The sequence below is a fragment of the Melanostigma gelatinosum genome (genome assembly GCF_949748355.1).
Source record: "Melanostigma gelatinosum genome assembly, chromosome: 2".
Classification (NCBI taxonomy): domain Eukaryota; kingdom Metazoa; phylum Chordata; class Actinopteri; order Perciformes; family Zoarcidae; genus Melanostigma; species Melanostigma gelatinosum.
This window is the reverse complement of record NC_136635.1, coordinates 9827844-9851704: the sequence shown is the minus strand read 5'-3', so window position 1 is coordinate 9851704 and position 23861 is coordinate 9827844. Positions and strand designations below refer to the sequence as shown.

At 42.9% G+C, this 23861-nt stretch overlaps 1 protein-coding gene across 2 annotated transcripts; it reads left to right on the top strand.

The window, feature by feature from the left end:
• Positions 1 to 805: 805 nt before the first annotated feature.
• Positions 806 to 23763, top strand: ahctf1 (AT hook containing transcription factor 1). 2 transcript variants are annotated; one of them, XM_079293534.1, is made up of 40 exons: positions 806 to 950; positions 3863 to 3989; positions 4294 to 4444; positions 4597 to 4699; positions 5105 to 5285; positions 5407 to 5614; positions 5731 to 5847; positions 6225 to 6309; positions 6459 to 6609; positions 8078 to 8210; positions 8303 to 8484; positions 8719 to 8780; positions 9203 to 9331; positions 9497 to 9587; positions 9809 to 9898; positions 10382 to 10522; positions 10814 to 10918; positions 11205 to 11301; positions 11451 to 11574; positions 11707 to 11763; positions 12215 to 12361; positions 12576 to 12766; positions 12940 to 13084; positions 13214 to 13345; positions 13590 to 13737; positions 13947 to 14097; positions 14190 to 14291; positions 14483 to 14618; positions 14735 to 14950; positions 15142 to 15790; positions 15923 to 16102; positions 16297 to 16396; positions 17091 to 17212; positions 17317 to 17600; positions 17742 to 20483; positions 21399 to 21621; positions 21746 to 21916; positions 21995 to 22092; positions 22280 to 22365; positions 22530 to 23763. In XM_079293534.1, the coding sequence occupies exons 2-40, from the start codon at positions 3869 to 3871 to the stop codon at positions 22726 to 22728; spliced, it is 8550 nt and encodes a 2849-aa protein (XP_079149660.1). In that variant the 5' UTR covers positions 806 to 950; positions 3863 to 3868; the 3' UTR covers positions 22729 to 23763. The 2 variants fall into 2 exon arrangements, with proteins under 2 accessions (XP_079149660.1, XP_079149659.1); XM_079293533.1 differs by having other exon boundaries at positions 21369 to 21621.
• Positions 23764 to 23861: the final 98 nt, after the last annotated feature.

The window sequence follows — 23861 nt, the reverse complement described above, 5'->3', positions numbered from 1 at the left end:
TTACACAACCCATCTCTGCTCATTCTAACACAACAAATCTATATTGGAAACGAAATTGAGAGAGAGAGCGATTAAGTAAATATATATACATATACATTTATTTATATTTATTTATTTCTCAATGAATCTTTATAGTAGAGACAAGAGCCTGGATTGCAATAAGGCAGAGGACAGTTAACAAAAACAACAGCAGCAAAACAAATGTCAACAAACGTGTTTATTAACTTGCAGTAACACGTTGAGTAAATGATGAAAAGAGAAACATTTATCAATAATATTCACACAAGGATGCAAACTTAGAAGATCGACGAATTTTACACAGCAGAATATACACAAATTCATATAGAAATCATTTACATGGATGTCTTATTGTGGGTTTAAATAAATAAAAGAAAAAGGTGACAGTCACAGTCACATCTCGTACTGTTGCTGCTGATACTACAATAATACGACCTACATACACGTAAATTCGACTATCAAGTACACTAGTCAATTGTGCAACAATTGCTGATAGCATCGTTAGTGAGATTACCATAACATTGTGAACAAAGGAAGTATGACGGGCGGGTGCACGCTCCACTCTCCTTAAACTGATTTCAGTGGATAGTGGGAAAGTAGCAGTAAATCATTTAGATTTTAGTCCGTAATTGTGTAAGCATAAATCACGCCGAACCCGAAGAGGGCAGCAGTGAGTGATCGCCGTGCTCACTCTCTCAACGCCGACGAAGAAGAAGTTCATGGAGCAATTTCCAATCGTGGAAATGGCGCTACGCGTTGTGGAAGCCTGAAGTCAGAGGGAGCATATCGTGCTTGTCAGTCGATTGAAGCGCCCAGAGGGCTCTACGCATGAGAAGGAGCGGATTATGACAGAGGGGGAAAGTAATCGGGAGATTCGCCAAGGAAAACAAAACACTCGTGGCTCTGATAAAGCCGTCGACATCCTCAGACAGGTAACTTAACGTCGGTAGCAGCTAGCGGCACATTGCATCGTTCACACGCGTAGCTGAGAGAGATCCAACGGAGCTAGCTCACCAAACTCGATTGTGTTGCCTAAATCCTCCTAAAAGATTGAACGCTATAGTAAGAGTTGACCGGTCGCTAAACGAAGATCGGCTGTGCTGCGATGTTGCCAGTGGCTACAAGCTAGTTTAGTGAGTTTTGTGTTGCTGGCCTAACGTTACACTACAGTAACGTTACGTTTGCACTGTTCCAGCTAAAGTGAGACCACTGAATTACCTGTAACGTTGCTTACATGATCAGATTCAAGCGATGTTAGCTAAAGACAAGAGTAGTGTGATGTTGGTTATGGTGAAATAGTAACGTTTCTCCAGGTTGTCACGGAAGAACCAACGCTAACGTACTCACTGCTTTGCTAACATTAACGCGAGCTAATAACACGAAAGTAGCAACGTAGCTCCTGTAGCTAGCCGCCCAGACTCAACTAGCATTGGAGTTAAATGTTAATCAGTTAGTTAGTTGATTTGTTGGAGCACGTATCTAATAAGTTAACGGCACACTCAAAGTGAAATAAGTACTACCATGTATGCATATATCTGGGCAAACTATCTTAATTTAAATGGTGAACTCGGATAAACTGTAATTCTGCGTGACCTTGCAGGCTAACGAGGTAGCTCACTATGAACTGAAACAAGTGTTTATGTTAAGGCAGCTACCAGACCTTATTCCGCACTAAATAGCATTAGCATATTAATCATATGTTGCTATTGTGGCCGGTGTTTAACAGCACTGTGCATTACATTGCTAAAGAAAGAGATGGTTGGTTTGTTTACATCATGTCAAGCCACAGTTGATGAAGCTAATATACACTCTGCAGAGGCTAACCGAGCTCAGGTTAGCCAGTTAACTGACGTTTAACCCTCCACAATGTCCGAATATCGTCTGATACATTTGACAATGACATTTGAAAGTTTCATAAAGTGGCGAGAGTTACACATTTTATGGGTTGTCACGCGCTAATACTGACACACGTGAACGCTTGATGTTGTATTTGCTGAAACCAGATTTGTTGTTTTAATAATGCTATTTGTTGTGGAATCTTTGCATTTGCAAATAGTCTGTAACATAGCGGCCACGCTTCTAAGTGCATCAATGTGCCTGTATAGTTGGTCATTTTTATAATTTGTCCACATGTTGATTTCACGTCATGGCATGTGGCTGCGTAGTGGCAGGCTCGTTGCGCGGGAGTTCACTTGAATCCACTGTGTGCTCTGCCCTGTGGTCACAGAGGGCAGTATTGGGTCTAATCTAGCACACTGTGAAACTGACGGGCACATTTCTATTCAGCTCGATTTGGCCTTGAAAGCTCCACAGTGTCTACCATACTGCTGGAGATAATAATATCTTGTATGAGCACTAGTGCAAACAACAAGGCTGATCGGCATCATACACATTTACAGACTAGAAATGGTAATAACAAAAGCGTAAATAGAAATCAACACAGGGTAAAACATGTACCAGAGTTAATGACATCAGCTATAAGCAAATCTTAAAAAAAAAAAAAACCACTAACATGTTTTCAGATAAGTGGGTTTTTTTTAGCTTAACTTAAAGACAAATATAACTTTGCTTTCCATTTATTAATTAAAGAACCTCAAGAACACTTAAAGCAAAGAACTTTGGGCTATAGTCTTACATGAAAACAAAAATATTGAAGATGTCCAATTTGAAACAAAATGAAATAAATAAATAAAAATACATTCAAGTTAACTGTTAACTGTTAACTTTAAGTGCAACATGAGGTATGTTGATATCCTCGTCCTTTCATCAATATTGAAAGAAAGAAACAGCCAGTGAGCTAGCTTCCACTGTTTACACTGAACTGAACTGCTCAGCAACAACTTGGGTCTATGTTTACTTCCTGTCAGGTCATTCAAATACACAATAATGTTTACCATTACTGTGACATTATTTTCAAAAAGATGAGAATATCTCCATTGTCTGGGGAGAGGGTCGACCTTTCTGTGGTGACTGGAATATTATTGGGCCTGTCTAGCTTCACTCTGATACTTCTGTCAGCACCTGAACCAGGTGTGTGTCTGTGTGACTCTCACAGAGGGGGCGTGTCTACAGCACCGGACTATGCCTATGCATTTTAACCAGATTTAGAAATCCATTGTTTTCTACACCGGAGTGTCCCCGTCGCTGACAGACGGGATGGTGGCTCTTCATATGTGTGGATATGCCGATGTTTTGCCGTTGTCGTGTGTCTCTCTTTAAATAACGCCCACATACCGTAACGGTTTCGTCCACCACCCTCATCTGTCATTATACGTTACAGGGAAGACAAAATGTTCCCAAACTTGCGACTTAAATGACGCCGCGGCTTCTGACGTTCCTCAGCTCACCATGACTTCACCGTTAAATGCTTCTAAGCTGCTCCGTTCACGTGAACACACTACTGCTTTATATCTGTTCACTGACACTCTGCACTGATATTAGGGGACTTGTTACTTGAAAAGGAACAGCAGCAGTATAACTTTATTACACACTATGATGATTACACTGTAAAAAAGAAAAGAAAAAAAATACTCGATTGATCCGCGGCTCATGGGTGATCCGAACCGTGAGGGGTGATCCGAACCGGTGAGGGGTGATCCGAACCGGTGAGGGGTCGATCCGTGATCCGTGACACCACTACTGACAACTGTGGTTTGAAAGAAAGACCTCTTTTGTGCTGTAAAAGCCTGTCGAGCAGATAAAGCCCGAAGTAGATTTATAGCGTAGGAAGAGCTCAGAAATAGTTTTTCACAGGTTGTCATTGTACTTGAACTTATTGATGAACGTATCTAGGGCAGGGTGTTTCTAACATACTGTATATCCTGTGTTGTTGTTGTTTGTACAGTGAACAATGCATGACCTGACTGCCCAAGTCACCAGCAGCCTGCTGCCGTTCCCAGAAGTTACTAAAGATGCTCTCGGGGAGGATGAGATCACTCTAGACTCTGTGCTACATGGGAAGTTCACTGTTGGTAAGCCTTACTGATCAATACTCCCTATAAATGTACATTTTCTTCCCGCTATCTTTAGTTGCAATGGCCAATAGGTACACAAGTAAAACAGTGTCGTTTCAAATGACTGATGTGCTAAATTGGATTGCTCCATTTAAAATGAGTGATGCTTAGATTTACGTTTTATCTTAAGAACAGCTTTTACAAATGGCTGCAGGTCGCATGTTAACTCATTAGCTGTTTACTTCTTAAAAATGGAACCTAGCTTGGTGATAGTCCTGGATCCTAACCCCCTTACCTTTCATTGCCTTGTCTGTGTGTGAAGGCCGCAGCGGGCTGGCCTGGCTGGCCTGTGGCCCCCATTTGGAGGTTGTCCATGCAGTGACAGGAGAACGTCTGTCTGCGTACTGCTTCAGCGGTGGAGGCGAGCATCCACCCTGTGTCCACGCAGCCAAGGACTTCAGCTGGCTCAAACGGTCAGAGCTGTCTCTTACTGTTCATGTCTTTATCACTCTTTGATTCTGGATTGTTATCAATCGAAATGAACTACTACTAGATTTTTAGACATTAATGACGGTGCTTAGGAAATGTCCAAAGCTAACTCCTTTCCTGTTTTTTATGTTACTAGGTCTGGATTACTAGTTGGCTTGGAGGAAGCAGAGGGCAGCGTGCTGTGTCTCTATGACTTGGGACTGTCGAGGGTGGTTAAAGCTGTGGTTATACCAGGCAGGGTGAGTTGGCGGTGCTTCAGGTCTCCTCTACTCTTATCTGGTAGAGTTGGTCTCATGCTTTGAATGTGAATGCTAAATTCTTAGAGCAACATATCCCAGGTTTCAGGCAACATTTCTAGCATCAGTTGAGTTTAAAAAAAAAAGATTTTTTTAAATATCAGACACATTTTTCACATTGCTAACATTAAGAATTGTGTCTTTTCTCTTGTAAGCGAAAAAAAATTGCAAGCAACCTGACCCAGATTAATGCTTGCTTTACAAGTCTTTACAATGAACTCTCAAAAAAAGAGCTTAACACAGCACATGCAATATATTTAGGTACACTTTCAACACACAGTAACACCTCATTTCTTGACGTCAGCTTACAGCTTTATGTTCTTGTTTTCCCCCTGCTTTCCACCGTAGATTACAGCTATTGAGCCGTTAGTGAGTTATGGCGGAGCAAGCACTTCGACGCAGCATCTTCACCAGAGTCTACGCTGGTTCTTTGGCATTGCTGCTGTAGTAACGGATCTCGGTCATGTTCTGCTTGTGGACCTCTGTCTCGACGACTTGTCCTGCAGCCAAAGTGAACTGGAGTCTTCAGGTGATTAGCTTGTGTGACGAAGCGTTGGGTTTGTTTGTGTTTGTATGTTTTTTCCTGCCACACACGTTTATTTCTCTATCTAAAACTATCTCGCTTTTTTTATTTACTCTTGTGTTCCCAGACCTGCAGGTAGTGACCAAATCTCCTGCAGAGATCCCTCGGCTGAGAGAAGTCAGCACCAGGCAGGGCAGACATCTTTGTCTCCAGCTTCATGGGCCCAGTGGAGTTGGAGCCACAGCTCTGCAGTATATCTCCAGGACCAACCAGCTGGCTGTGGGCTTTTCAGATGGACACTTACAGCTGTGGAACATGAAAACCCTAAAGAAGGAGTGCGTTTTTGTATTTTAATACATTGTTATTTTAAGAATACGATTGATGGGTACATTTTAAATACAAAAAAGTATCATATGTATGTTAATTTGTGTTTGATCTCTCTCATGTGTAGATACCACTCCCAGCTAGAGGGTGGCAGGGTGCCCGTGCACGCCTTCACCTTTCAGGAGCCAGAAAATGACCCCAGGAACTGTTGCTACCTCTGGGCTGTCCAGTCTTCTCAGGACCTGTAAGTCTTACACAATCACTATGTTCTTTGTTTTGAATATTAACAGGCAAAGTCATGGCGTCACATAGCTCCACTAGCTTCTGTAACTCAAATCAATATCTCATTCATTTATTTCATTGTTCTGAAAAAATGAAGGGTTTATGGAAAATAGAGTTTGTTAAAGGCCGCTAGAGAGCGCTTTTTATAAAATGACGTGAGGTTTCTTTCCTATGGAACAGGACCTGGACCTTCGGCTTACATTATGTATCTCTATAAGCATGAGATTCTTGTAAATTGACATTATTTGTGTTTCTAAGGACTCCATCCAGGCAAAGTGTGTGTTTTTGTTTTTGCCAGCTTCTTATTTTTTCCCTCTGCTTCCTCTCACTCCCACACAGTGAGGGAGATATGGTCAGCCTCCGCCTGCTTCAGATGGCCTTCAGTGAAAGGAAGTGTCTAACTTCTGGGAAGATCCTCTATGAGGTCTGTAGTGCCTAAAATAATGACCCCACACATTGCACAAATATTTTCTCTCTATTTTCTTCCTTTAGTGAAATCTTCACTTTGTCTGGTTCTGTAGCAGATTACTTTCCTTATTTACGCTCCTCCCTCCTTAACTTTGGGTCTTTCAGGGTCTGGAGTACTGCGAGGAACGGTACAGTCAGGAGTTAAGTGGCACCGCTTTCCCTCTCAGGACCCAGGCTACCAACACCCGCCTGCTGAGTTGCCAGACCATCGAGAAGTTCCGACCCCACCCTGACAGGGATGACAGCATGAATGAAGGTTAGCCTGCTTCGCCTGAAACTACCTATGGAAGATATGTATGTAGGGAGCCAATTAGTGCAGGTTTTAAGCACTATTAGTGCAGGTTTTAAGCACCATTAGTGCAGGTTTTAAGCACCATTAGTGCAGGTTTTAAGCACCATTAGTGCAGGTTTTAAGCACCATTAGTGCAGGTTTTAAGCACCATTAGTGCAGGTTTTAAGCACCATTAGTGCAGGTTTTAAGCACCATTAGTGCAGGTTTTAAGCACCATTAGTGCAGGTTTTAAGCACCATTAGTGCAGGTTTTAAGCACCATTAGTGCAGGTTTTAAGCACCATTAGTGCAGGTTTTAAGCACCATTAGTGCAGGTTTTAAGCACCATTAGTGCAGGTTTTAAGCACCATTAGTGCAGGTTTTAAGCACCATTAGTGCAGGTTTTAAGCACCATTAGTGCAGGTTTTAAGCATTATTAGTGCAGGTTTTAAGCACTATTAGTGCAGGTTTTAAGCACTATTAGTGCAGGTTTTAAGCACCATTAGTGCAGGTTTTAAGCACCATTAGTGCAGGTTTTAAGCACCATTAGTGCAGGTTTTAAGCACCATTAGTGCAGGTTTTAAGCACCATTAGTGCAGGTTTTAAGCACCATTAGTGCAGGTTTTAAGCACCATTAGTGCAGGTTTTAAGCACTATTAGTGCAGGTTTTAAGCACCATTAGTGCAGGTTTTAAGCACCATTAGTGCAGGTTTTAAGCACCATTAGTGCAGGTTTTAAGCACCATTAGTGCAGGTTTTAAGCACCATTAGTGCAGGTTTTAAGCACCATTAGTGCAGGTTTTAAGCACCATTAGTGCAGGTTTTAAGCACCATTAGTGCAGGTTTTAAGCACCATTAGTGCAGGTTTTAAGCACTATTAGTGCAGGTTTTAAGCACTATTAGTGCAGGTTTTAAGCACCATTAGTGCAGGTTTTAAGCACCATTAGTGCAGGTTTTAAGCACCATTAGTGCAGGTTTTAAGCACCATTAGTGCAGGTTTTAAGCACCATTAGTGCAGGTTTTAAGCACCATTAGTGCAGGTTTTAAGCACCATTAGTGCAGGTTTTAAGCACCATTAGTGCAGGTTTTAAGCACCATTAGTGCAGGTTTTAAGCACCATTAGTGCAGGTTTTAAGCACTATTTGTGCAGGTTTTACGCATTTCCAATCAGAGTTTAATGGTTAGTGTTTCGCCATTGCCAGTGTTGTCAAAGGAGTAATAATGGACAATTGAAACGGTTATACCATTGTGTGATCTCATTAAACTGTTTCTATTACCACTATCTACTGCACGATGGAGAAAAGTTGTACTCTTTGTCTCCCTTTTTTGCATACTGTATCTACTTCCTTTCAGTTGTCTTACCTGCCTTTATTGTTTTTAAGCACTTCAGCGATCATCCACACTTTTCTCCCTTCCTCTCTCTCATTCCCTCCTCCCTCATCACCCAAATTACAGTTGCATCTCCGGACACCAGTGTGTCTATCTTCAGCTGGCAAGTCAAGGTCTATGGTCAGGGAACCCCATCTACCTACATCGGGGTTTTTGACATCAACCGTTGGTACCACGCACAGATGCCAGACTCTTTGAGGTACCGCGGCGACGAAATTCATAACTTCATACGCAGTTTCTTGATTGTTTGATTTATTGTGACGCTGTTTTTCCACTGTGTGTTCTTGTCAGAACTGGAGAGTCTCTGCAAAATTGTCCCTACCTGGCAGTGTGGTCTCTGGACCCAGTGGTGCAGATGGTGTCTCAACATGTCCTCCTGGATGTGGTGGTACACGACCGCAGCCTGAGCAGGGGCCTGCCCTTCACCTGCCCCCCACCAGAACAGTACTTTAACCCCACCACATATAACTTTGGTAGGTGGAGTCAATATATGTATCACAATATACCACACAATACGGAGAAATTATAAAGACGTAATGTTCAATCATCTTCCAGATCTGTCATTTTTCCAGATACTGCCGCTGTGTATTGATGTTACCTGTTTGTATAAATCTGGAATTTTCTTGTGCAGACCTGCCTGGGTTTGTAGTTGAAATATAATTTTACTAATACGGTTGATTTGTTTTTTTTCCCCTTCCACGTTACAGATGCTACGTGCCTGCTCAACTCTGGAATTGTGCACTTAACCTGCTCTGGGTATCAGAAAGAGGCAAGTCTCTTGTTTTGATCTTTCTATCAATAAAAATTTGTATCTCAACATTCATTTTATGACATTCGATCCAAATAATAAAAAGGTGAATTTGTCGCTGTATTATATCAGTGACTTATGAACAGAACGTTTGGTTTTTCTTCTCACTAATGTGCAAACTGAAACTGACCCAAACACTGCAGTACAAACCAAAGTGTGGGCTTGTTGAACCGTTGCACCACTAGTTTTTATATCATTTCAAAGGTAGACTTCAACCTGTTTGTATTTTAGTTTACACAGCCTTTTCTTTGTGTTCTTGTTTTTTAATTAATATATGATGTTCATCACCGAGACTACACAATATTTCCTATTCAAGTAGGATGTAGATATGTGAATAATATAAGTAGGCTTCTATTACACCGCACCATCTTCATTGACACCAGACCCTGAGCTTTTTGAAGAAAGCTGCTCCCTGTTCCAGTGACATCATCTCCACTAGCTACTCTCGCTGCCTCATGTCCGGCCTGCTCTCATCTCGCCTGGCTGACACTCGGGCTTCCAGCCTCTCACAGGTACACACACACACACACCACTAAGCTGACATCTTGGTCTCCAGAAGTACTTATTGACACAAAGCCCCCGTTCTTGGTGCTTCTGAATGCTCTCTTTTAGTTTTTTAGTATTCAGAAGTTTTGATACTAATTTGTACCTTTTGTAACTTGATGTTGGACCCTCAGGAGGAGCAGCTGGATGCCATCCTGTCAACAGCAGTGGAGACCAGCTCCTTGGGACTGATCACTGGCTGTATTAAGCAGTGGACTGCAGAAGGTGAGGACTCATTGTTATTTAACTGTCAAATAGTTTCTTATATTTCTCATCAAGACTCATAGCAACCACGCCCGCAAATATGTGGTGAAGACGTTGGCTCAGGGTTTCTCTGTCTGGCTTCATCTCACACATAGACACTCTCATAGTTTTACATTTTTGCTAAGTCCCTCTACATAAATGCAGTCGACTCTAAAGCTTATAATTCTGTCCCTCTGAAACAGAACAACCGGGCTCTGCACTGAACCTGCGCTACATTCTGGATTGGGCCTGGAACAAAGTGGTTCACACCAAGGAGCAACTGGATGGCATCTGTATGTTTAAATATCATTTTATACTTTTAATCAAATTACACTCTGAATTATATCGAATGTTGTTTCGACAGTAAAAAAAATGTACATTTTGCAGTCTACACAATACAAAAAATGATAAAATGTTTCTTTTTTTAACATTGATCAATTTTGGATTTGCAAGATGATCTTATTAAGTCTTAATAAATGTAAGTGGTTGTCAAGAACTGGACATCTGACCAACCTTATATTTGGCAGTTTGTGACCACTCGGGTGATACATTTGAATATTTTAGATCAAATATGTTGGTTGGCAAGGTAAATTCAGGTTAGTGACTACTTCATCTTTTACAGTATTATTTAACCAAGGAGCAAATGTCCGCCTTGTCTATTTGTCGATATTGTAAATGATTCATTATTTACATGATGTTAATCCCTCCTGTTTCCTCCTATTTCAATGCTGTTTGCAATTTGTTAACGTGTGTGTGCGTGTGTGTGCGTGCTCTAGGTGCACCGCTGTTTGACAGCTCATCCAACTTCACAGACCCTCAGACCATGCAGCTGCTCCAGCACAGCCAGAGACTGCTCAGTAACCTCAGCACCATCTTCCACTGTCTGCTCAGTGAAGCCCAGGAGCTCACACAAAAAGGTGCAATATCCTCAGTCACATGAGCAAGCGCTATGTTCCCCTGTGATGTCGGTGAAAACAGGTTCAGCCAGCCCAAAAACCTGTTTTTCTCATTTCCCATTTGTGTTTAACTGTAAGAAACACTCGTGCAAGTGTTTTTTTTAATGTCTACTGATTTCAATAAATTGATATCGTTATGGTTTGATGCACTTTAAGATATACCTTTGATCAGCCATATCAAGCAACCAAGAAGTTGTTGTTTTGAGTAATTTGTCGGTATTAATAGGTTTTGCTTATTCTTTTGTGGTGTAGGTCTGGCAGGGCTGATGAACAAGAACTTGGTTTCTAGTCTGATTTCCAAGTACGCTCAGGTGGTGCTCTGGTTCTGTCGTACCGGTCTGCTGCCTGAAGGATCAGGTAAGCTGTTGCTGTCATCAACATTATTTGGGAAACCTTACTGGCAATTTCACACACAACTATTTCACAGAGTAAGTGAGTAAAGTTCAAGGCCTTAGCTGGCTGCATGAGGTGTCGCTCATTAAAAGCCTGGCTGCTGTCAACAATTATTCATTACAGTTAGCAGAAATGTGTCTGCTTCTTTAACTTTTTAAGAGAAATTCAACACACAATTTCTTAAGGGATTGCCAAACTTTTGAATATCGGTATATTCAGATTTATTTATTGTAATTGTTCTCCCCATTAGACGACGATGCTCTCCAGATCTCCAGGCCTTTCTACACTCACTCAGTCATCAGCAACTATTATACAATACGCAGAGAGGAGCTCACCAGGCTGGCTAAGTGAGTATTCTTCGCTTGAAGAATGTTGCATAATATTCCACATCTAGGATGGCAGCTAACCAATACTTTCATAAATAATACCTGTTACTTTTGGATGATGATGATAGTCTGAGTTGATCTAATGCCGACACACTCCGTGGTCTCCTCAGGGGCAAGTGGTGTGCAGACTGCCTGATGATCGATGGTTTGGTTGGCCAGTGTGGCGAACCCTTGACCAACCTGTGGAAGAGGGATGAGGGTGGGACAGGGCAATACCCACCACCGACATTGCACGTAAGCATGAACTTATTTATTTTGAATACATTTTATTGTGTACCATCTAATCTACCGGTATATCAAATCGAGTTTGCATCTGTTGCTTTTACCGTGTGTGAAGAATTGAGTATATACCTCTTTTATCCACAGGCCCTGTTGGACATTTATCTACTGGACAATATTGATGAAGCTGCTAAAAATGCACTCGTATCCTTTAATTATTAATGCCATAAAGTCATGTTAATGTCAGCCATGGCCAGCTCCAGGATTTTCTTTTTTTCAATTCAGGGGTTGCTGCTTCAGCTGTTTATTTGCTTGTTTCAAATATTTTTGTGGGTGTACAGCTCTAGGAAGCTGTGTCACTGTTTTAACATTACACAAAAGCACATATGTAATGACTCTCTTTGTAATCATGTTGGTTTGAATATGTAAAAACAGTTAGATTTAAGATCACAGCTTTTATTCGATTATTTATGATCGTTTCCCATTCATGTTTTTGCAGCTTTAAAAAAAAAAAAATGTAATAACTGTAAAATGAATCATCCAACATTAAAAACCATGTTAAGATTTCAATCAAGTAACCTCGGCCATAGTTGTAAATGTTACTCTCCTCATGATTAAGCCTCCTGCATGTATAAGCCTTGACCTGTTGTTCCAGGTGATCTACCTGCTGCTCGATGTTATGTACTCCTTCCCCAATAAGGAGGGAAGTTCAGTGGAGTCTTTCCCCCCAGCTTTTGCAATCCCTATTGGACTTGTGAAACTAGTACAAGGCCTCTGGCTGCTGGACCATCGTGACCACCAGGTACACACCGGCTGAATATTTGACTGACTTTTTTAAGATGTAAATTTGAATACAGAGAGGTTGTGCCAGACAAAAGTGTTATTGTATCTAAAGGGAAATGGAACATCAGTATTAGCATTTTAACATTTGTATAAACATGAATGACACTTTCTATTAATATTACGACCTCTTCTGACCAATTGTATGCTATCTTTTTCTTATTTGTCCTGATCAGAGTTCATTCGAGTTGCTCCTTCATCCAGCTGCCTCTCAGTGTCAGTTTGAGTGGCAGCATGAGCGTGTCCTACAAGCACTGATGTGCCAGGGCCAACACTCAGTGGCACTGCGATACTTCCACGTTACGAAGCCCCCGATATCCTCCACCTCCCAGGCCAAACTCTGTTTGTCTGTACTGCTACACAACAGGTAAGCGCAAAGGGAAGGCACTGCGCAGCAGTTTCTGCTGTCAGTAAAATGTATGCATATGTGAAACATGAGCCAGAAAAAGGCTTTTTGTTTCAGGAAACGAGCATGTCGGCAATCCAATGACTCGTTTTATCTCTGTCTTACCTTTTTATTAACGCAGTGTTTCCTTCCAGGTGTCTCATAGAGGCGTGGTCCCTGCTACGGCAGCACTCAAATCGCCTCAACATGGGAGAGCTGCTGGGCTTCCTGTATGAGAGCTGCCAGGAGCTGGGCCTCATCAAGGAGCTGCTCAAACTGCCCCTGGGCCTCACTGAGCAGGTAGGAGAGAGATGAGAGAGATTTAAAAAACCTCACCCGTCATTATTCTGTTTTTAGATTCACTTTTCCTGGTGTTTTTGGATATAAAGTGGATGCCTAAAACTCTTGGGTCTTGGGCTTGTGTTTCAGGAGAGTTTGGAGAAGTTTCTCCAGGGTACAGGCGGTCTCCAGAACAGAGAACTACTGATGGTTCATTACCTTCAGCAGGCCAACTACATTCCTGCCCTGCAGCTCAACCACAGCCTCAAAATGAACATGGTGGTATGTTTGACACACACATGCATAGCATTACATTAATTGTCACAGCAGTATCTTGATATACAGTATGTGACATTTATAGTGTTCAGAATCCACTGTATTAATGAATTGTTATCGATTTAGACATACTATATCCAAATATGAAATTCCTGTGCATCGCTGTCACTATATGATTATATAGAAAGAAGATACCTGCATCCCATTAGATTTATAACTACTTCTCTGTCTCCTGCTTCTTTGTTCCTAGAATGAGCGAGACCCAAAGCTTAAAGAACGGTCCAACACCAGGAACTTGATATTGGATCAGTATGGCAAGGTATTGCCCAGAGTCCAGAGGAAACTGGCCATGGAGAGAACAAAGCCCTACCAGCATCGCTACCCCGTCCACAGAGAAGGTAAAGAGACGCTCAACTTGAATTCATGTCTATTGCACTTCGGGCTCAAACGATGTGTGTGTGTGTGACAAACTTACTAATAGTTGAGGGTAACATTTTTCTTCTTTGCAACCATAGCGGCATTGTCTGTTATTTTAGTTTTAGTGTAATGTAAACAACAGCTTCAACATTTTTACAAATCGAAATAACATATTTACACACGGCTCCAGTTTCCCGGCCGCAGCCACTGTCGACCATCACCAAACGCTCCGCCAGTGAGAAGGTGATGTCGAGGGCCGGCTTCATCAACAATGTCCTGACCAAGATTGAGGAGGTGTGGTTGGGCAAAGGAGCTACACCACAGTCCTCCCCAGCCAAGAGGTGAGCATGCAGTACCAGAATTGCATCTACGGTAATTAATTATTATTTTAGATTTGTTTGATTATTTTCTAACATTTCAATGTTTCTGCCAGCCCCTGGGCAGCTGATGTTCAGAGCCCCAAGACCTCCTCCATGGCCCTCTCTGAGCCCTTCCTGGGACCTCCCATCACCATGACGGCCAAACGAAAGTCAAGGTACTCTACTATGAGCTCCATGTGAGCCTGAGTGAAGCATACCACACATATGCACTGACACAGGATAGTTTAATCAGTGTTTTTGAACATTGCTACTACTCTTAATCACACTTATGAATACCAGCTGTTTTGATCATTTACATCATAAAAACAATTATTCTAAAATAATGACTTTCTTCAATGTGAACCAGGCTGATGGACTTGGTGGTTCACCCCTCCTGTCAGACCCCTCAGCCTCCTCTCAGACCTCCTAACGCCTGGGGTTCTCCAAAGAGCATCAGCAAGGCCCCTGAACTCAGTCTGCTGCAAACACCGCAGGTTGTCAAGGTGAGTAAGAATTTGACACATGATCCTTTACCCTGTCAGGATAGTTAAAATAAGTCGAATGTGGTATTCCTGGAGCATGTCGATATTGTCTTACACTTTTCATGTTGTTCTCTCAGCGAGCTCGGGCCTTGGCTGCTTCTGGCCCTGTGTTCTCAGCCTTCACTCCCCAGTCCATCCTGCGCAGCAGCCTGAGGCCCACACCCGTCGCCACCCCGTCTGCTTCCCCAGGACGCTCCATCACCCCCCCACTCCGCAGCAAAGAGAACCGGATCACCTTCATCGAAGAGGAGGAATCTCCTGAACCGGAGAAAGGCATCCGATGGACCAATGGGGTAAGACCAAACACTAGATAGGAGTGGTGTGTTGAGAACAAGCACACAAAAACTCACTAGTTTGTGCTTACTGGTCAGTATCGGCACACTTCTCATCAATTATCCTCATCTTTGTTCAGCTGGTAGGTTTGATTTAGTTTCTATGATAGTAATGTATTTTGTAATCCTCTTTGGAACTGTTTCCTCTCTAGATGGCAGCAGACAGTGAGATTAGCCTGCTGACCAGAGGCCCCATGCTGTCCAAGGCGACACATAAGACCTGGTCCTCACAGCCTGCTGAGGAGGAAGAGAATGGAGACGAGTTAGGGGAACAGCCTTGTGTGAAGTTCTTGCCTCCAGAAGGTGGTATTCCCTTCCCACAGCTGAGATGCTTTGAGAGTGAATCATCCTCCATCCATGAAGCCTCTCCAGAAACTCCAGCACAACTTATCCTGAGCTTTGACTCCAGCCAGATATCAGTTCGTTCAACAGACACCACTCTAGAGTATTATGATGCACCTCTTCCTGATATCTCAGAGGACCAGGAAGTGAAACAGGGGCATACAGCTACAGAGAAGGAAGAAGAGGTAGTGACGGTGAACATCAAAGAGCATGAAGAAAATACCTCACCAACCACTGAACAAACCCCTCTCCTGACATCCGAGGACATAGAGAGGGGAGAAGAGGAGGTCAAGGAAGATGAAAGAATTGACGGCATGGTGGAGATTGGTCTTGAAGAGGAGACGAAAAACAAAGAAAATGTTCAGTCCAAAGAGCAGGACGAACAGGATGTTGAGTCAGTTCGCGAGCATGAAGATGCTGCACCTCTTCACCAGGTGGAGATTTCTATTCACAATCAAGGTAATTCATTTGCAGAATTTCCTCTGAGTTTTGTTTCAACTTTTTCATTATCGGTGTGTCGCGTCACACCAGCAACAAAATATAAAGACGTGCTATGCTCTGATATTTAAAATTTTGTATGCTACTACGTAGTTTGTAACCAGGTAACTGAGAGCACGGACTCCGGCCCTGAGGTTGAATCTCCAGATCTACGAGTGGGACAGGACGTCCAGACAGAATCCACAGAATCCACAGAGTTCACTGAGTATCTGAAACTGTCTGCAGCCACTGAACCCACAAATGAACCAGAAGAGGAACTGGAGCAATCAACAGGTCTATTTTTAAATGATGGATTTATACTGTTAAAAAGTCACAAGATATTACCACCTCATATTAGACAGGTGATTAATATAGACACGGTGTAACACATGGCTTCTCTGAAAGTCGTTTGTTTTATGATATATTAAGCAACGCACTATACCAAGTTTACAATGACTAAGATGTTATGATTCTGTATTGTCCAACAGATCTGACAGAGTTTGTGCAGAGACATCTGTTTGGCAGCGATCTTCCACTTACCCGCTCAGGAATCCACAACACATCACAAACCCAGACGTCCTTCAACAGGTCTGTATCCTTTTCTCTTCACTATAACTCTATTAAAAGCCATCAAGAACTCTATTACTCAGATGTTTATAATTGAATAAGAAAAGAAAAAAATACTTTCATTGTAACAGTCTCATGTTTTTTAGTTTTCTTCAATAACTCAGTTAAAGTGTGAAAATAACTAATGTAGAATTACTGTCTGCTACTCAGAAATTGTATCTGCCGCTTTTGAAATCGAAATGAGAGTATAACATTCATATAAATGACGCATCATTTAATGTAAATATTGTTGTCATTCCGTGTTTGATATATTTGCACAAAAACATTACATGCATGATCTATTCCAGTGTTGAATTACTTTCAGGCTTTCAGGGGAGCCCTCTTTTTTTGGGGGTGGTACACACATGTATGCGCCCGCCTACACGCAAACATATCTTCATTTAGCCAGCAGAATAACCGAGCTCTTGCTCTGCTTCCTGGGCTCGAGCCATAGTTTGCTCAGGGTTTGTAGGTCATGAGTAAAATGAATAATTAATTTGGTTTCAGTTTAAAATATTATTTAGGTCATAGTCCATATTAATACAAACATTCTAGTTTATTTTGTCAACCGTGTACATATCACTATAGACGTGGACATTTGGTTTCCTTTACTTGCCCTTTCAGCCGTTTATTGTTTTGTTTTTCACAGTTTAAAAGATATCCTCTTTTCTTCCAGTGAGTCACCAGGTGAGGTTGAAGTGGAGGTGCAGGCCGCTGTTGAAGCTCCGCCAGTGTTCACCAGCCAAATATCCACTGCCTCTGTGACATCCTCCGAGCCAACTGGCACAGACTCCCACTGTAAGGAAGATTGTACTCTCATGCACATTAACACTGTTACAATACGGATTTACACATTTTCTCACACACCTGCACTTTTCTGCTCTTTTTTTTTTTAAATCTAGCGGTTGTGAGTGTAAACGACAGTGAGGCGCTTTCTAGTCCTGTGTCTGAGGAGGAGGAGGAGGAAGAAGAAGAAGTAGATGAGTCTGATCAAGCTGAGGATGAGGAGGAGGAAGACTCTGGTAGTGAGGTGGAGATCATTGAGGAGGTTCAGGGTAATGGGAGGCTTCCACCCCTCCAACCCAGTTCAGTCTTTGAACAGCAGGGACACACACACTTCCTGCCAAGTCTGTCAGAGCGGGAGGCTGTGGAGTTCTCTCTGATTACACCCGGTGCAGAGATGAAGGTAACAAATGTAGAGCTTAGTCAAAGTTGTGATAGACATTGTCATAATTTTCTGACGTTTTATAGACGAAATGATTAATCAGTCAATCAATCACAAAATAAATCAAGGAATGAATTCTTCTGTGTGTTTGCTCCATTAAAGATGGTAGAGGAGGACATGGAGGGTGAGGTAGTGATGGTGAGACTCGGGGCAGATGAAGAAGGGATGGAGGCAGATGAGGATGAAGTGCAAGGATCTTCATACTTGGAGCTTAAACCCTCTACTACTCTACTGGTACCACTGGAGCTTGTGGAGGGGCAGGATGGCCTTGTCGATAGTTCTCAGCTGGGTCTCCCTGAGCTTCAGCAAACCATTGTGCCAGATGACCCGATGTCTGAAACTCGCATCGGCTTTTCTCTGATGCTGGATATGGACGAGGACAGGGATGAAGAGGCCGACACACTGCCTATGGAGAATGATCTACAGTCCTCCAACCCTCCTACCCTGTCTCCAGCAGTGGAGGCTATTGACGAATTTGAGGCCAAACCTGAGGTTATTGTTTTGGGGACAGATGATCAGGATCCTCCTCTGTCTGGAGAAGTGTCCGAAGAGGACCAGAGTAAAGAGATGGACACCTTGGATGGAATTGAGGTAGATGGAACGACAGAGTCAGAACTTGCAAAACTAGCTGACATTCAAACTGAAAACACTGGGGCAAACCATGAGGCAGGAGATGCTAAAGAACAGAGTGATGCAGACCTTGTAATGTTGGTTGAAGTCCATGAACCTGCAGGTCTCTCAGTCTCTGGGCCAACTCCAGTGGGAGAAGTCCCTGCAGTAATGTTGGCTGAAGATCATGAACTTGAAAGTCTGTCACTATCTGGACCAAGTCCAGTAGGAGAACTCCAAGCAGTGATGTTGGCTGACGATCATGAACCTGAAGGTCTGTCACTATCTGGACCAAGTCCAGTAGGAGAACTCCAAGCAGTGATGTTTGCTGACGATCATGAACCTGAAGGACTGTCACTATCTGGACCAAGTCCAGTAGGAGAACTCCAAGCAGTGATGTTGGCTGAAGATCATGAACCTGAATGTTTTTCAGTGTCTGGACCAACTACAAAGGGAGAAGTCCCAGCAGTAATGTTGGCTGACGATCAGGAACCTGAAGGTCTTTCACCATCTGAACCAAATCCAGACGAAGAACTCCCAGCAGTAATGTTGGCTGACGATCAGGAACCTGAAGGTCTTTCACCATCTGAACCAAATCCAGATGAAGAACTCCCAGCAGTAATGTTGGCTGACGATCAGGAACCTGAAGGTCTTTCACCATCTGAACCAAATCCAGACGAAGAACTCCCAGCAGTAATGTTGGCTGACGATCAGGAACCTGAAGGTCTTTCACCATCTGAACCAAATCCAGATGAAGAACTCCCAGCAGTAATGTTGGCTGACGATCAGGAACCTGAAGGTCTTTCACCATCTGAACCAAATCCAGATGAAGAACTCCCAGCAGTAATGTTGGCTGACGATCAGGAACCTGAAGGTCTTTCACCATCTGAACCAAATCCAGATGAAGAACTCCTAGCAGTAATGTTGGCTGACGATCAGGAACCTGACGGTCTTTCACCATCTGAACCAAATCCAGAGGAAGAACTCCCAGCAGCAATGTTGGCTGATGATCAGGAACCTGAAGGTCTTTCACCATCTGAACCAAATCCAGATGAAGAACTCCCAACAGCAATGTTGGCTGGCGATCAGGAACCTGAAGGTCTTTTAGTCTCTGGACCAACTCCAGTGGGAGAACTCCCAGCAGTTATGGATGACAAAGATGCTTCTGCCGAGAAAGATGCTGCAGAGGAGGAGAAGACAGGAGAGGAGGAGGACAAACCAACACCTGCTGTGGACGAGGAAGAACCTGAAGAGAATGGGAATGATAGTATGGACGCAGATATAACCCCCAGCACAGAGACGGCAACTGTCGTGGAGGAGAAGCAGCAGGACCACAAAGTCTTAGCAGAGACAGAAGATGATAACGGGGAGGAAATTAAGATGGAGATTGAAACAAGAGGAAGAACCAGGGGAAGACAGGATAACGATGTTAAAGAGGAGAAACCTGTAAAGCAGGTTAGTCAGACAGAGGTACAGACCGTGCCAGAGACGCCCACGTCTCAGAGGAAAAATAAAGCTCCTTTCACCCCAACACGGAGGACCACGAGAGGGAGGACAGTTTCCTTCATCTCTCCCCTCCCGGAGGAAGCGGAGGAGTCAGACGAGGATGGGAAAGTGGAGGCGGTAGAAACAAGCACTCTGTTACCTTCCTCGCCTAGTCGTATACTCAGAAAACGTAAACAGACCATAGAGACTAAAGTCCAAGCTAGCACACCTCGAAGAAGTACTCGCAAAGCTCAGATAGAGCCTCCTAATAACAAGGTTGAAGAGGGGGACGCCACGGATAATGACACCACAGTTGCATCAACCTCCAAGGCCTCTTCTCCTGCCAGACGGCGAAGTTCCCGGAGGGCCACTTCAACAAGGACCAGCCAAATGACCCAGAGCGAAGATGATGAGGAAGAGGCTGAGGTCAAAGATACAAAAGTATCTCGACGATCAAGCTCCAGGACTCCCACACCGGCCAAACGCAGGACCACTCAGGGAAACACTCCGAGGAGGTCCAGCAGAAGATCTTTGAGTAGCAGTGAGGTGGTGCCAACAACATTAGAGATCTTTGAAGAAGAGGAGGACCAGGTGGAGGTCTTTGCTTCCCCTGTCAAACGCAACTCCAGGAAAAGTCGGACAGAACCCTCGGAGCCATCCCTGCTAGAGGAGGAAGAGAGCAAAAAACCTTCCAGCCCCGGCAGGGCAACTCAACAGTCTAACCGGATTACCCTAGATGTCTATCCACAAGTAAGTAATCTATCTCTTTTATTTTTCTCCTGCCACCAGCAGCTTAATAGCTCACTCTGTCATTCGGACGGTCCAGAAAGTTCCCCACACCTTTTGGCGGCTGAAATACGGCATATAGGTCAAGTGTGTGTTTGTCTTCTTGACAGCAGACCTTTTCCAAGGCAGATATTTTGACATGTCAAAGTAGGAAAAGGACGGGTGTGTTCAATAACACTCATGATTGCTGCATTCCACTTAGCAGAGACCCTGGTGTTGTACATGCTGGCTCACTGGAATAGCTTACTGGGACACTTTAACTAGGCCATTGTTGATGTTATCAATTTCACCTGTGCTTTCCTTACTCGGACATGTCAAAATGTGAAAAGGGTCCATTGACAAAAAGGGGGCTGTGTGAGAATGGCAAAAATGGAGCAAAGCTTCTGAACTGATTGACGTGCAATGAACCGCCGTAGACTCTTGAGGGAGGCATCAACGCACTCAGTAGAGTTCCTTTTTCTTTGGTGAAGTTGTGCCCCCCCTATACTTAAGCCTCCACTTCAAAAACTCATGAATCATTTATCATAGACTCTTGTGTGGATGCATGTGCTCCCATCGTCGCTTCTATAGCGGATAAGCAGATAAGAGAATGTTTTCTGTCGGTAAGGTACTGAGGTTGTAAAGCTTCATCTTATTCACCATCATCTCATGTTGATGCATATCAAGCCATGTTTGTTTGGTGTTAAACTCTCAACTGACTTTTCTATCAAATACATATGAGAAATAATTAATTTAAACTCATATCTTTATCAGTTTCACCTTTTCTGTCTGTTTTACATTATTCCACATTACATGTTGATAAACCCGATCCATCCATCGTTGACCATTAATGACATTTCACACTCCCAGGTGAAACTGGTTCCTCTATTACTTCCTCAGAGTGCAATGAAGATAAGAGGAGAGACTGTAACTGAACATTTGAAAGGAAATGGAGAACCAGAACTTAACAGCAACAACTCCCGTCGACCAACTAGAAGCAAACTCTGGGATCACCCAGAGGAAGACCATCCCTTACTGGATTCACCGTTGGAGGTGGATTCTGAAACTCCTGTCGCAGACGCCCTCATCAAGAGACTTCAGGATGAGGACGAAAAAGAAGAAGGTGTGTATGAGGCTGCATACAGACATCTGCGGCTTAGTTCCTGTAAGATGTTTGTTGTAGAATAAAGCAGCTTAAGTGTCTGGACATAAAAGTGTAAATTTTTTTTTTTTTAATGCAATTACAGGCGGAATAGTCGTCACAAAGATGGTAAGAACCAGCAAGAGGAGTACGAAGTCGTCAGTAGAGCAGGTTCACTCGCTACTTCCTTTGAAAGACAGCCTGGTCCCTGAACCCAAAGAGTCTAGTCCAGGCGAGCATTCATTCATCTACTCCCCCTCACGAAGGAAAACAAGAGGTGAGCTTTTTATCCATTCACCTCTTTGTCCAGTCATTCATCCGTCATGGTTTTAACCCTGTGTTGTCTTTGTGTCAGCTAAAAGAGCAGAGTCTTCAGGCCCGAGTGAAGAGTCTGCAGCACCTGTCACTCGCAGCAGGAGAAACGTTGTCAAAGATACCTCTGTTGCTCCTCATGTAAGTGCTTCTGCTTATGAGGCTGGATTTGTGTTTTAACCAGAACATAATTCCTCAAGCATGTAATCTCATGAGCTCATTGTTGAGCAGAGAGTTTTTTTTTTTAAAGTCTTCCTCAAAAACTAAAAGTTAAAAAACCCTTCCCCACTGATGTTTTTGTTTTATTTTGTAATCATTTTTTTTTCAGGAGGAAATTGCTTCAGAAGATCTTGTGGAAGTGGAGAAAGCAGCAGGTGTTTCTAAGACCAGAAAAGCAGTCAAAAGAACAGCAAAGTAAGACCCTGTCCTCAGATAAAGACCTTATAGACCCCAACGACCGAGGACACAAAAAAAGAACTGCTTATTTTTAAGGACAGTTTGCACTCTAATGTGCTCTGTTGGTTTGGGCTGAAGAAAATCACTCCCTGCTCAGCTTTTTGTTGTTTCTTCACTTTCAGATCCAAAGCAGTTTTTGAGCCCCCTCCCATAGCGGTGATGGACCTGATCTCACCTCTGCCCAGCCCAGCCCAACCGATCCCGCGAGCACTGAAGAGGATTATAGGGGGAGAGGCCCCGACCTCAACCATTAGTCTTCGGCGCAAACGCATAATGGACACCGTTTTCACAAAACCTGTCACACGGAGGAAGAGACTTTAAGGAGGTTGGTGGTGGTTTTAACCAGTGAACCTCAGACAGCCACCGTACAATTAGAACCAACCTCGGTCAGGAGCTGTCAGATAATAGTGTATTCCTAAACTCATGATGGCTCTATTTCCTCAAATGCCTCACAGTGCTGTGGTTCTCTTTGTATATTTTACTTTCCTGCAGGACAATAAACAAAAGCAATGTCGGCGTGAAAATCTATTTTTTAGGTCAAAACACACCCGTGGATAGCAGAGTGAGCGAGGCATATATTTTTGGAGTTTACACATCCCGCTCGTACTAACTGTATTTCACTTGATATCAGATCTGTTGCCATTTAGTGTTGGACGTGTTGCAACGCTCCTCGTAATCCACTTAATTCTCTGGACACAGAACGGCACAAGGGAAAGCAATCAACGTGGGCTTTTAGACGCTTCTATTAATACAAACAATGACTGAACTTAACCTGCCTCTAATAAAGAGGTTTTATTCACATTCTCTTTTATTTTAGTTTTAGGTTTTTTTGTTTTTTTTGTCATGGTTTACTTTTGAGATTTTGAGGCCTGCTGGTTTTCCATTTAAGAAGAAAAGCAACCAACCGAGTGGAGATGACAAATTTTTACCGATACATTTGTATATAATCTTTTGCTATGTTCCAAATAAAGTTAATAAATACATCCTTAAGAATTACACTCTTTTTGAAATTTTAACTGTCTTGAATGTGTTTGATAATCTGTTTAGATTGCCTGTGCCATAGTCTTAAATTTCAGTCGGTTTGTGTGATTTTCTGAGCGAGGCAGACAGACTTGTACACTAATCAGATTTGGACTGTTTCTGTATGTTATGGGGATGTTGAATCGTGTGAAAGAAACAAAAAAAGACTTGCACAACGGTTTGGCGTTGTTAAAATTGTTTTGGGACATGTTAATAGGCTTGTTTCAATTAAATTAATGTCAACCACCATCTGACACATAGGCTATTTTCTGATGAATGTATGTAGAATGTCTTATTTTTGATGACTGCTCTTTGATAAATATGGTAAAGCTTGGATACTTCTCGTGTTGAGTGGTTCAATTAAATTTACCGTCTTCATTGCGTGTTAGTTTGGTGGGGCGATGGATGGACTGAATAGACCACAAAGCCTTTTT

Bases quoted from the DNA above. Each gene is read 5' to 3' on its own strand.
- ahctf1 (XM_079293533.1), top strand. From the start codon at position 3,869: ATGCATGACCTGACTGCCCAAGTCACCAGCAGCCTGCTGCCGTTCCCA. The intron at 8,211-8,302 runs GTACCGCGGCGA...TGTTCTTGTCAG, and splicing joins CAGATGCCAGACTCTTTGAG to AACTGGAGAGTCTCTGCAAA. The intron at 13,085-13,213 runs GTAGGAGAGAGA...CTTGTGTTTCAG, and splicing joins CCCTGGGCCTCACTGAGCAG to GAGAGTTTGGAGAAGTTTCT.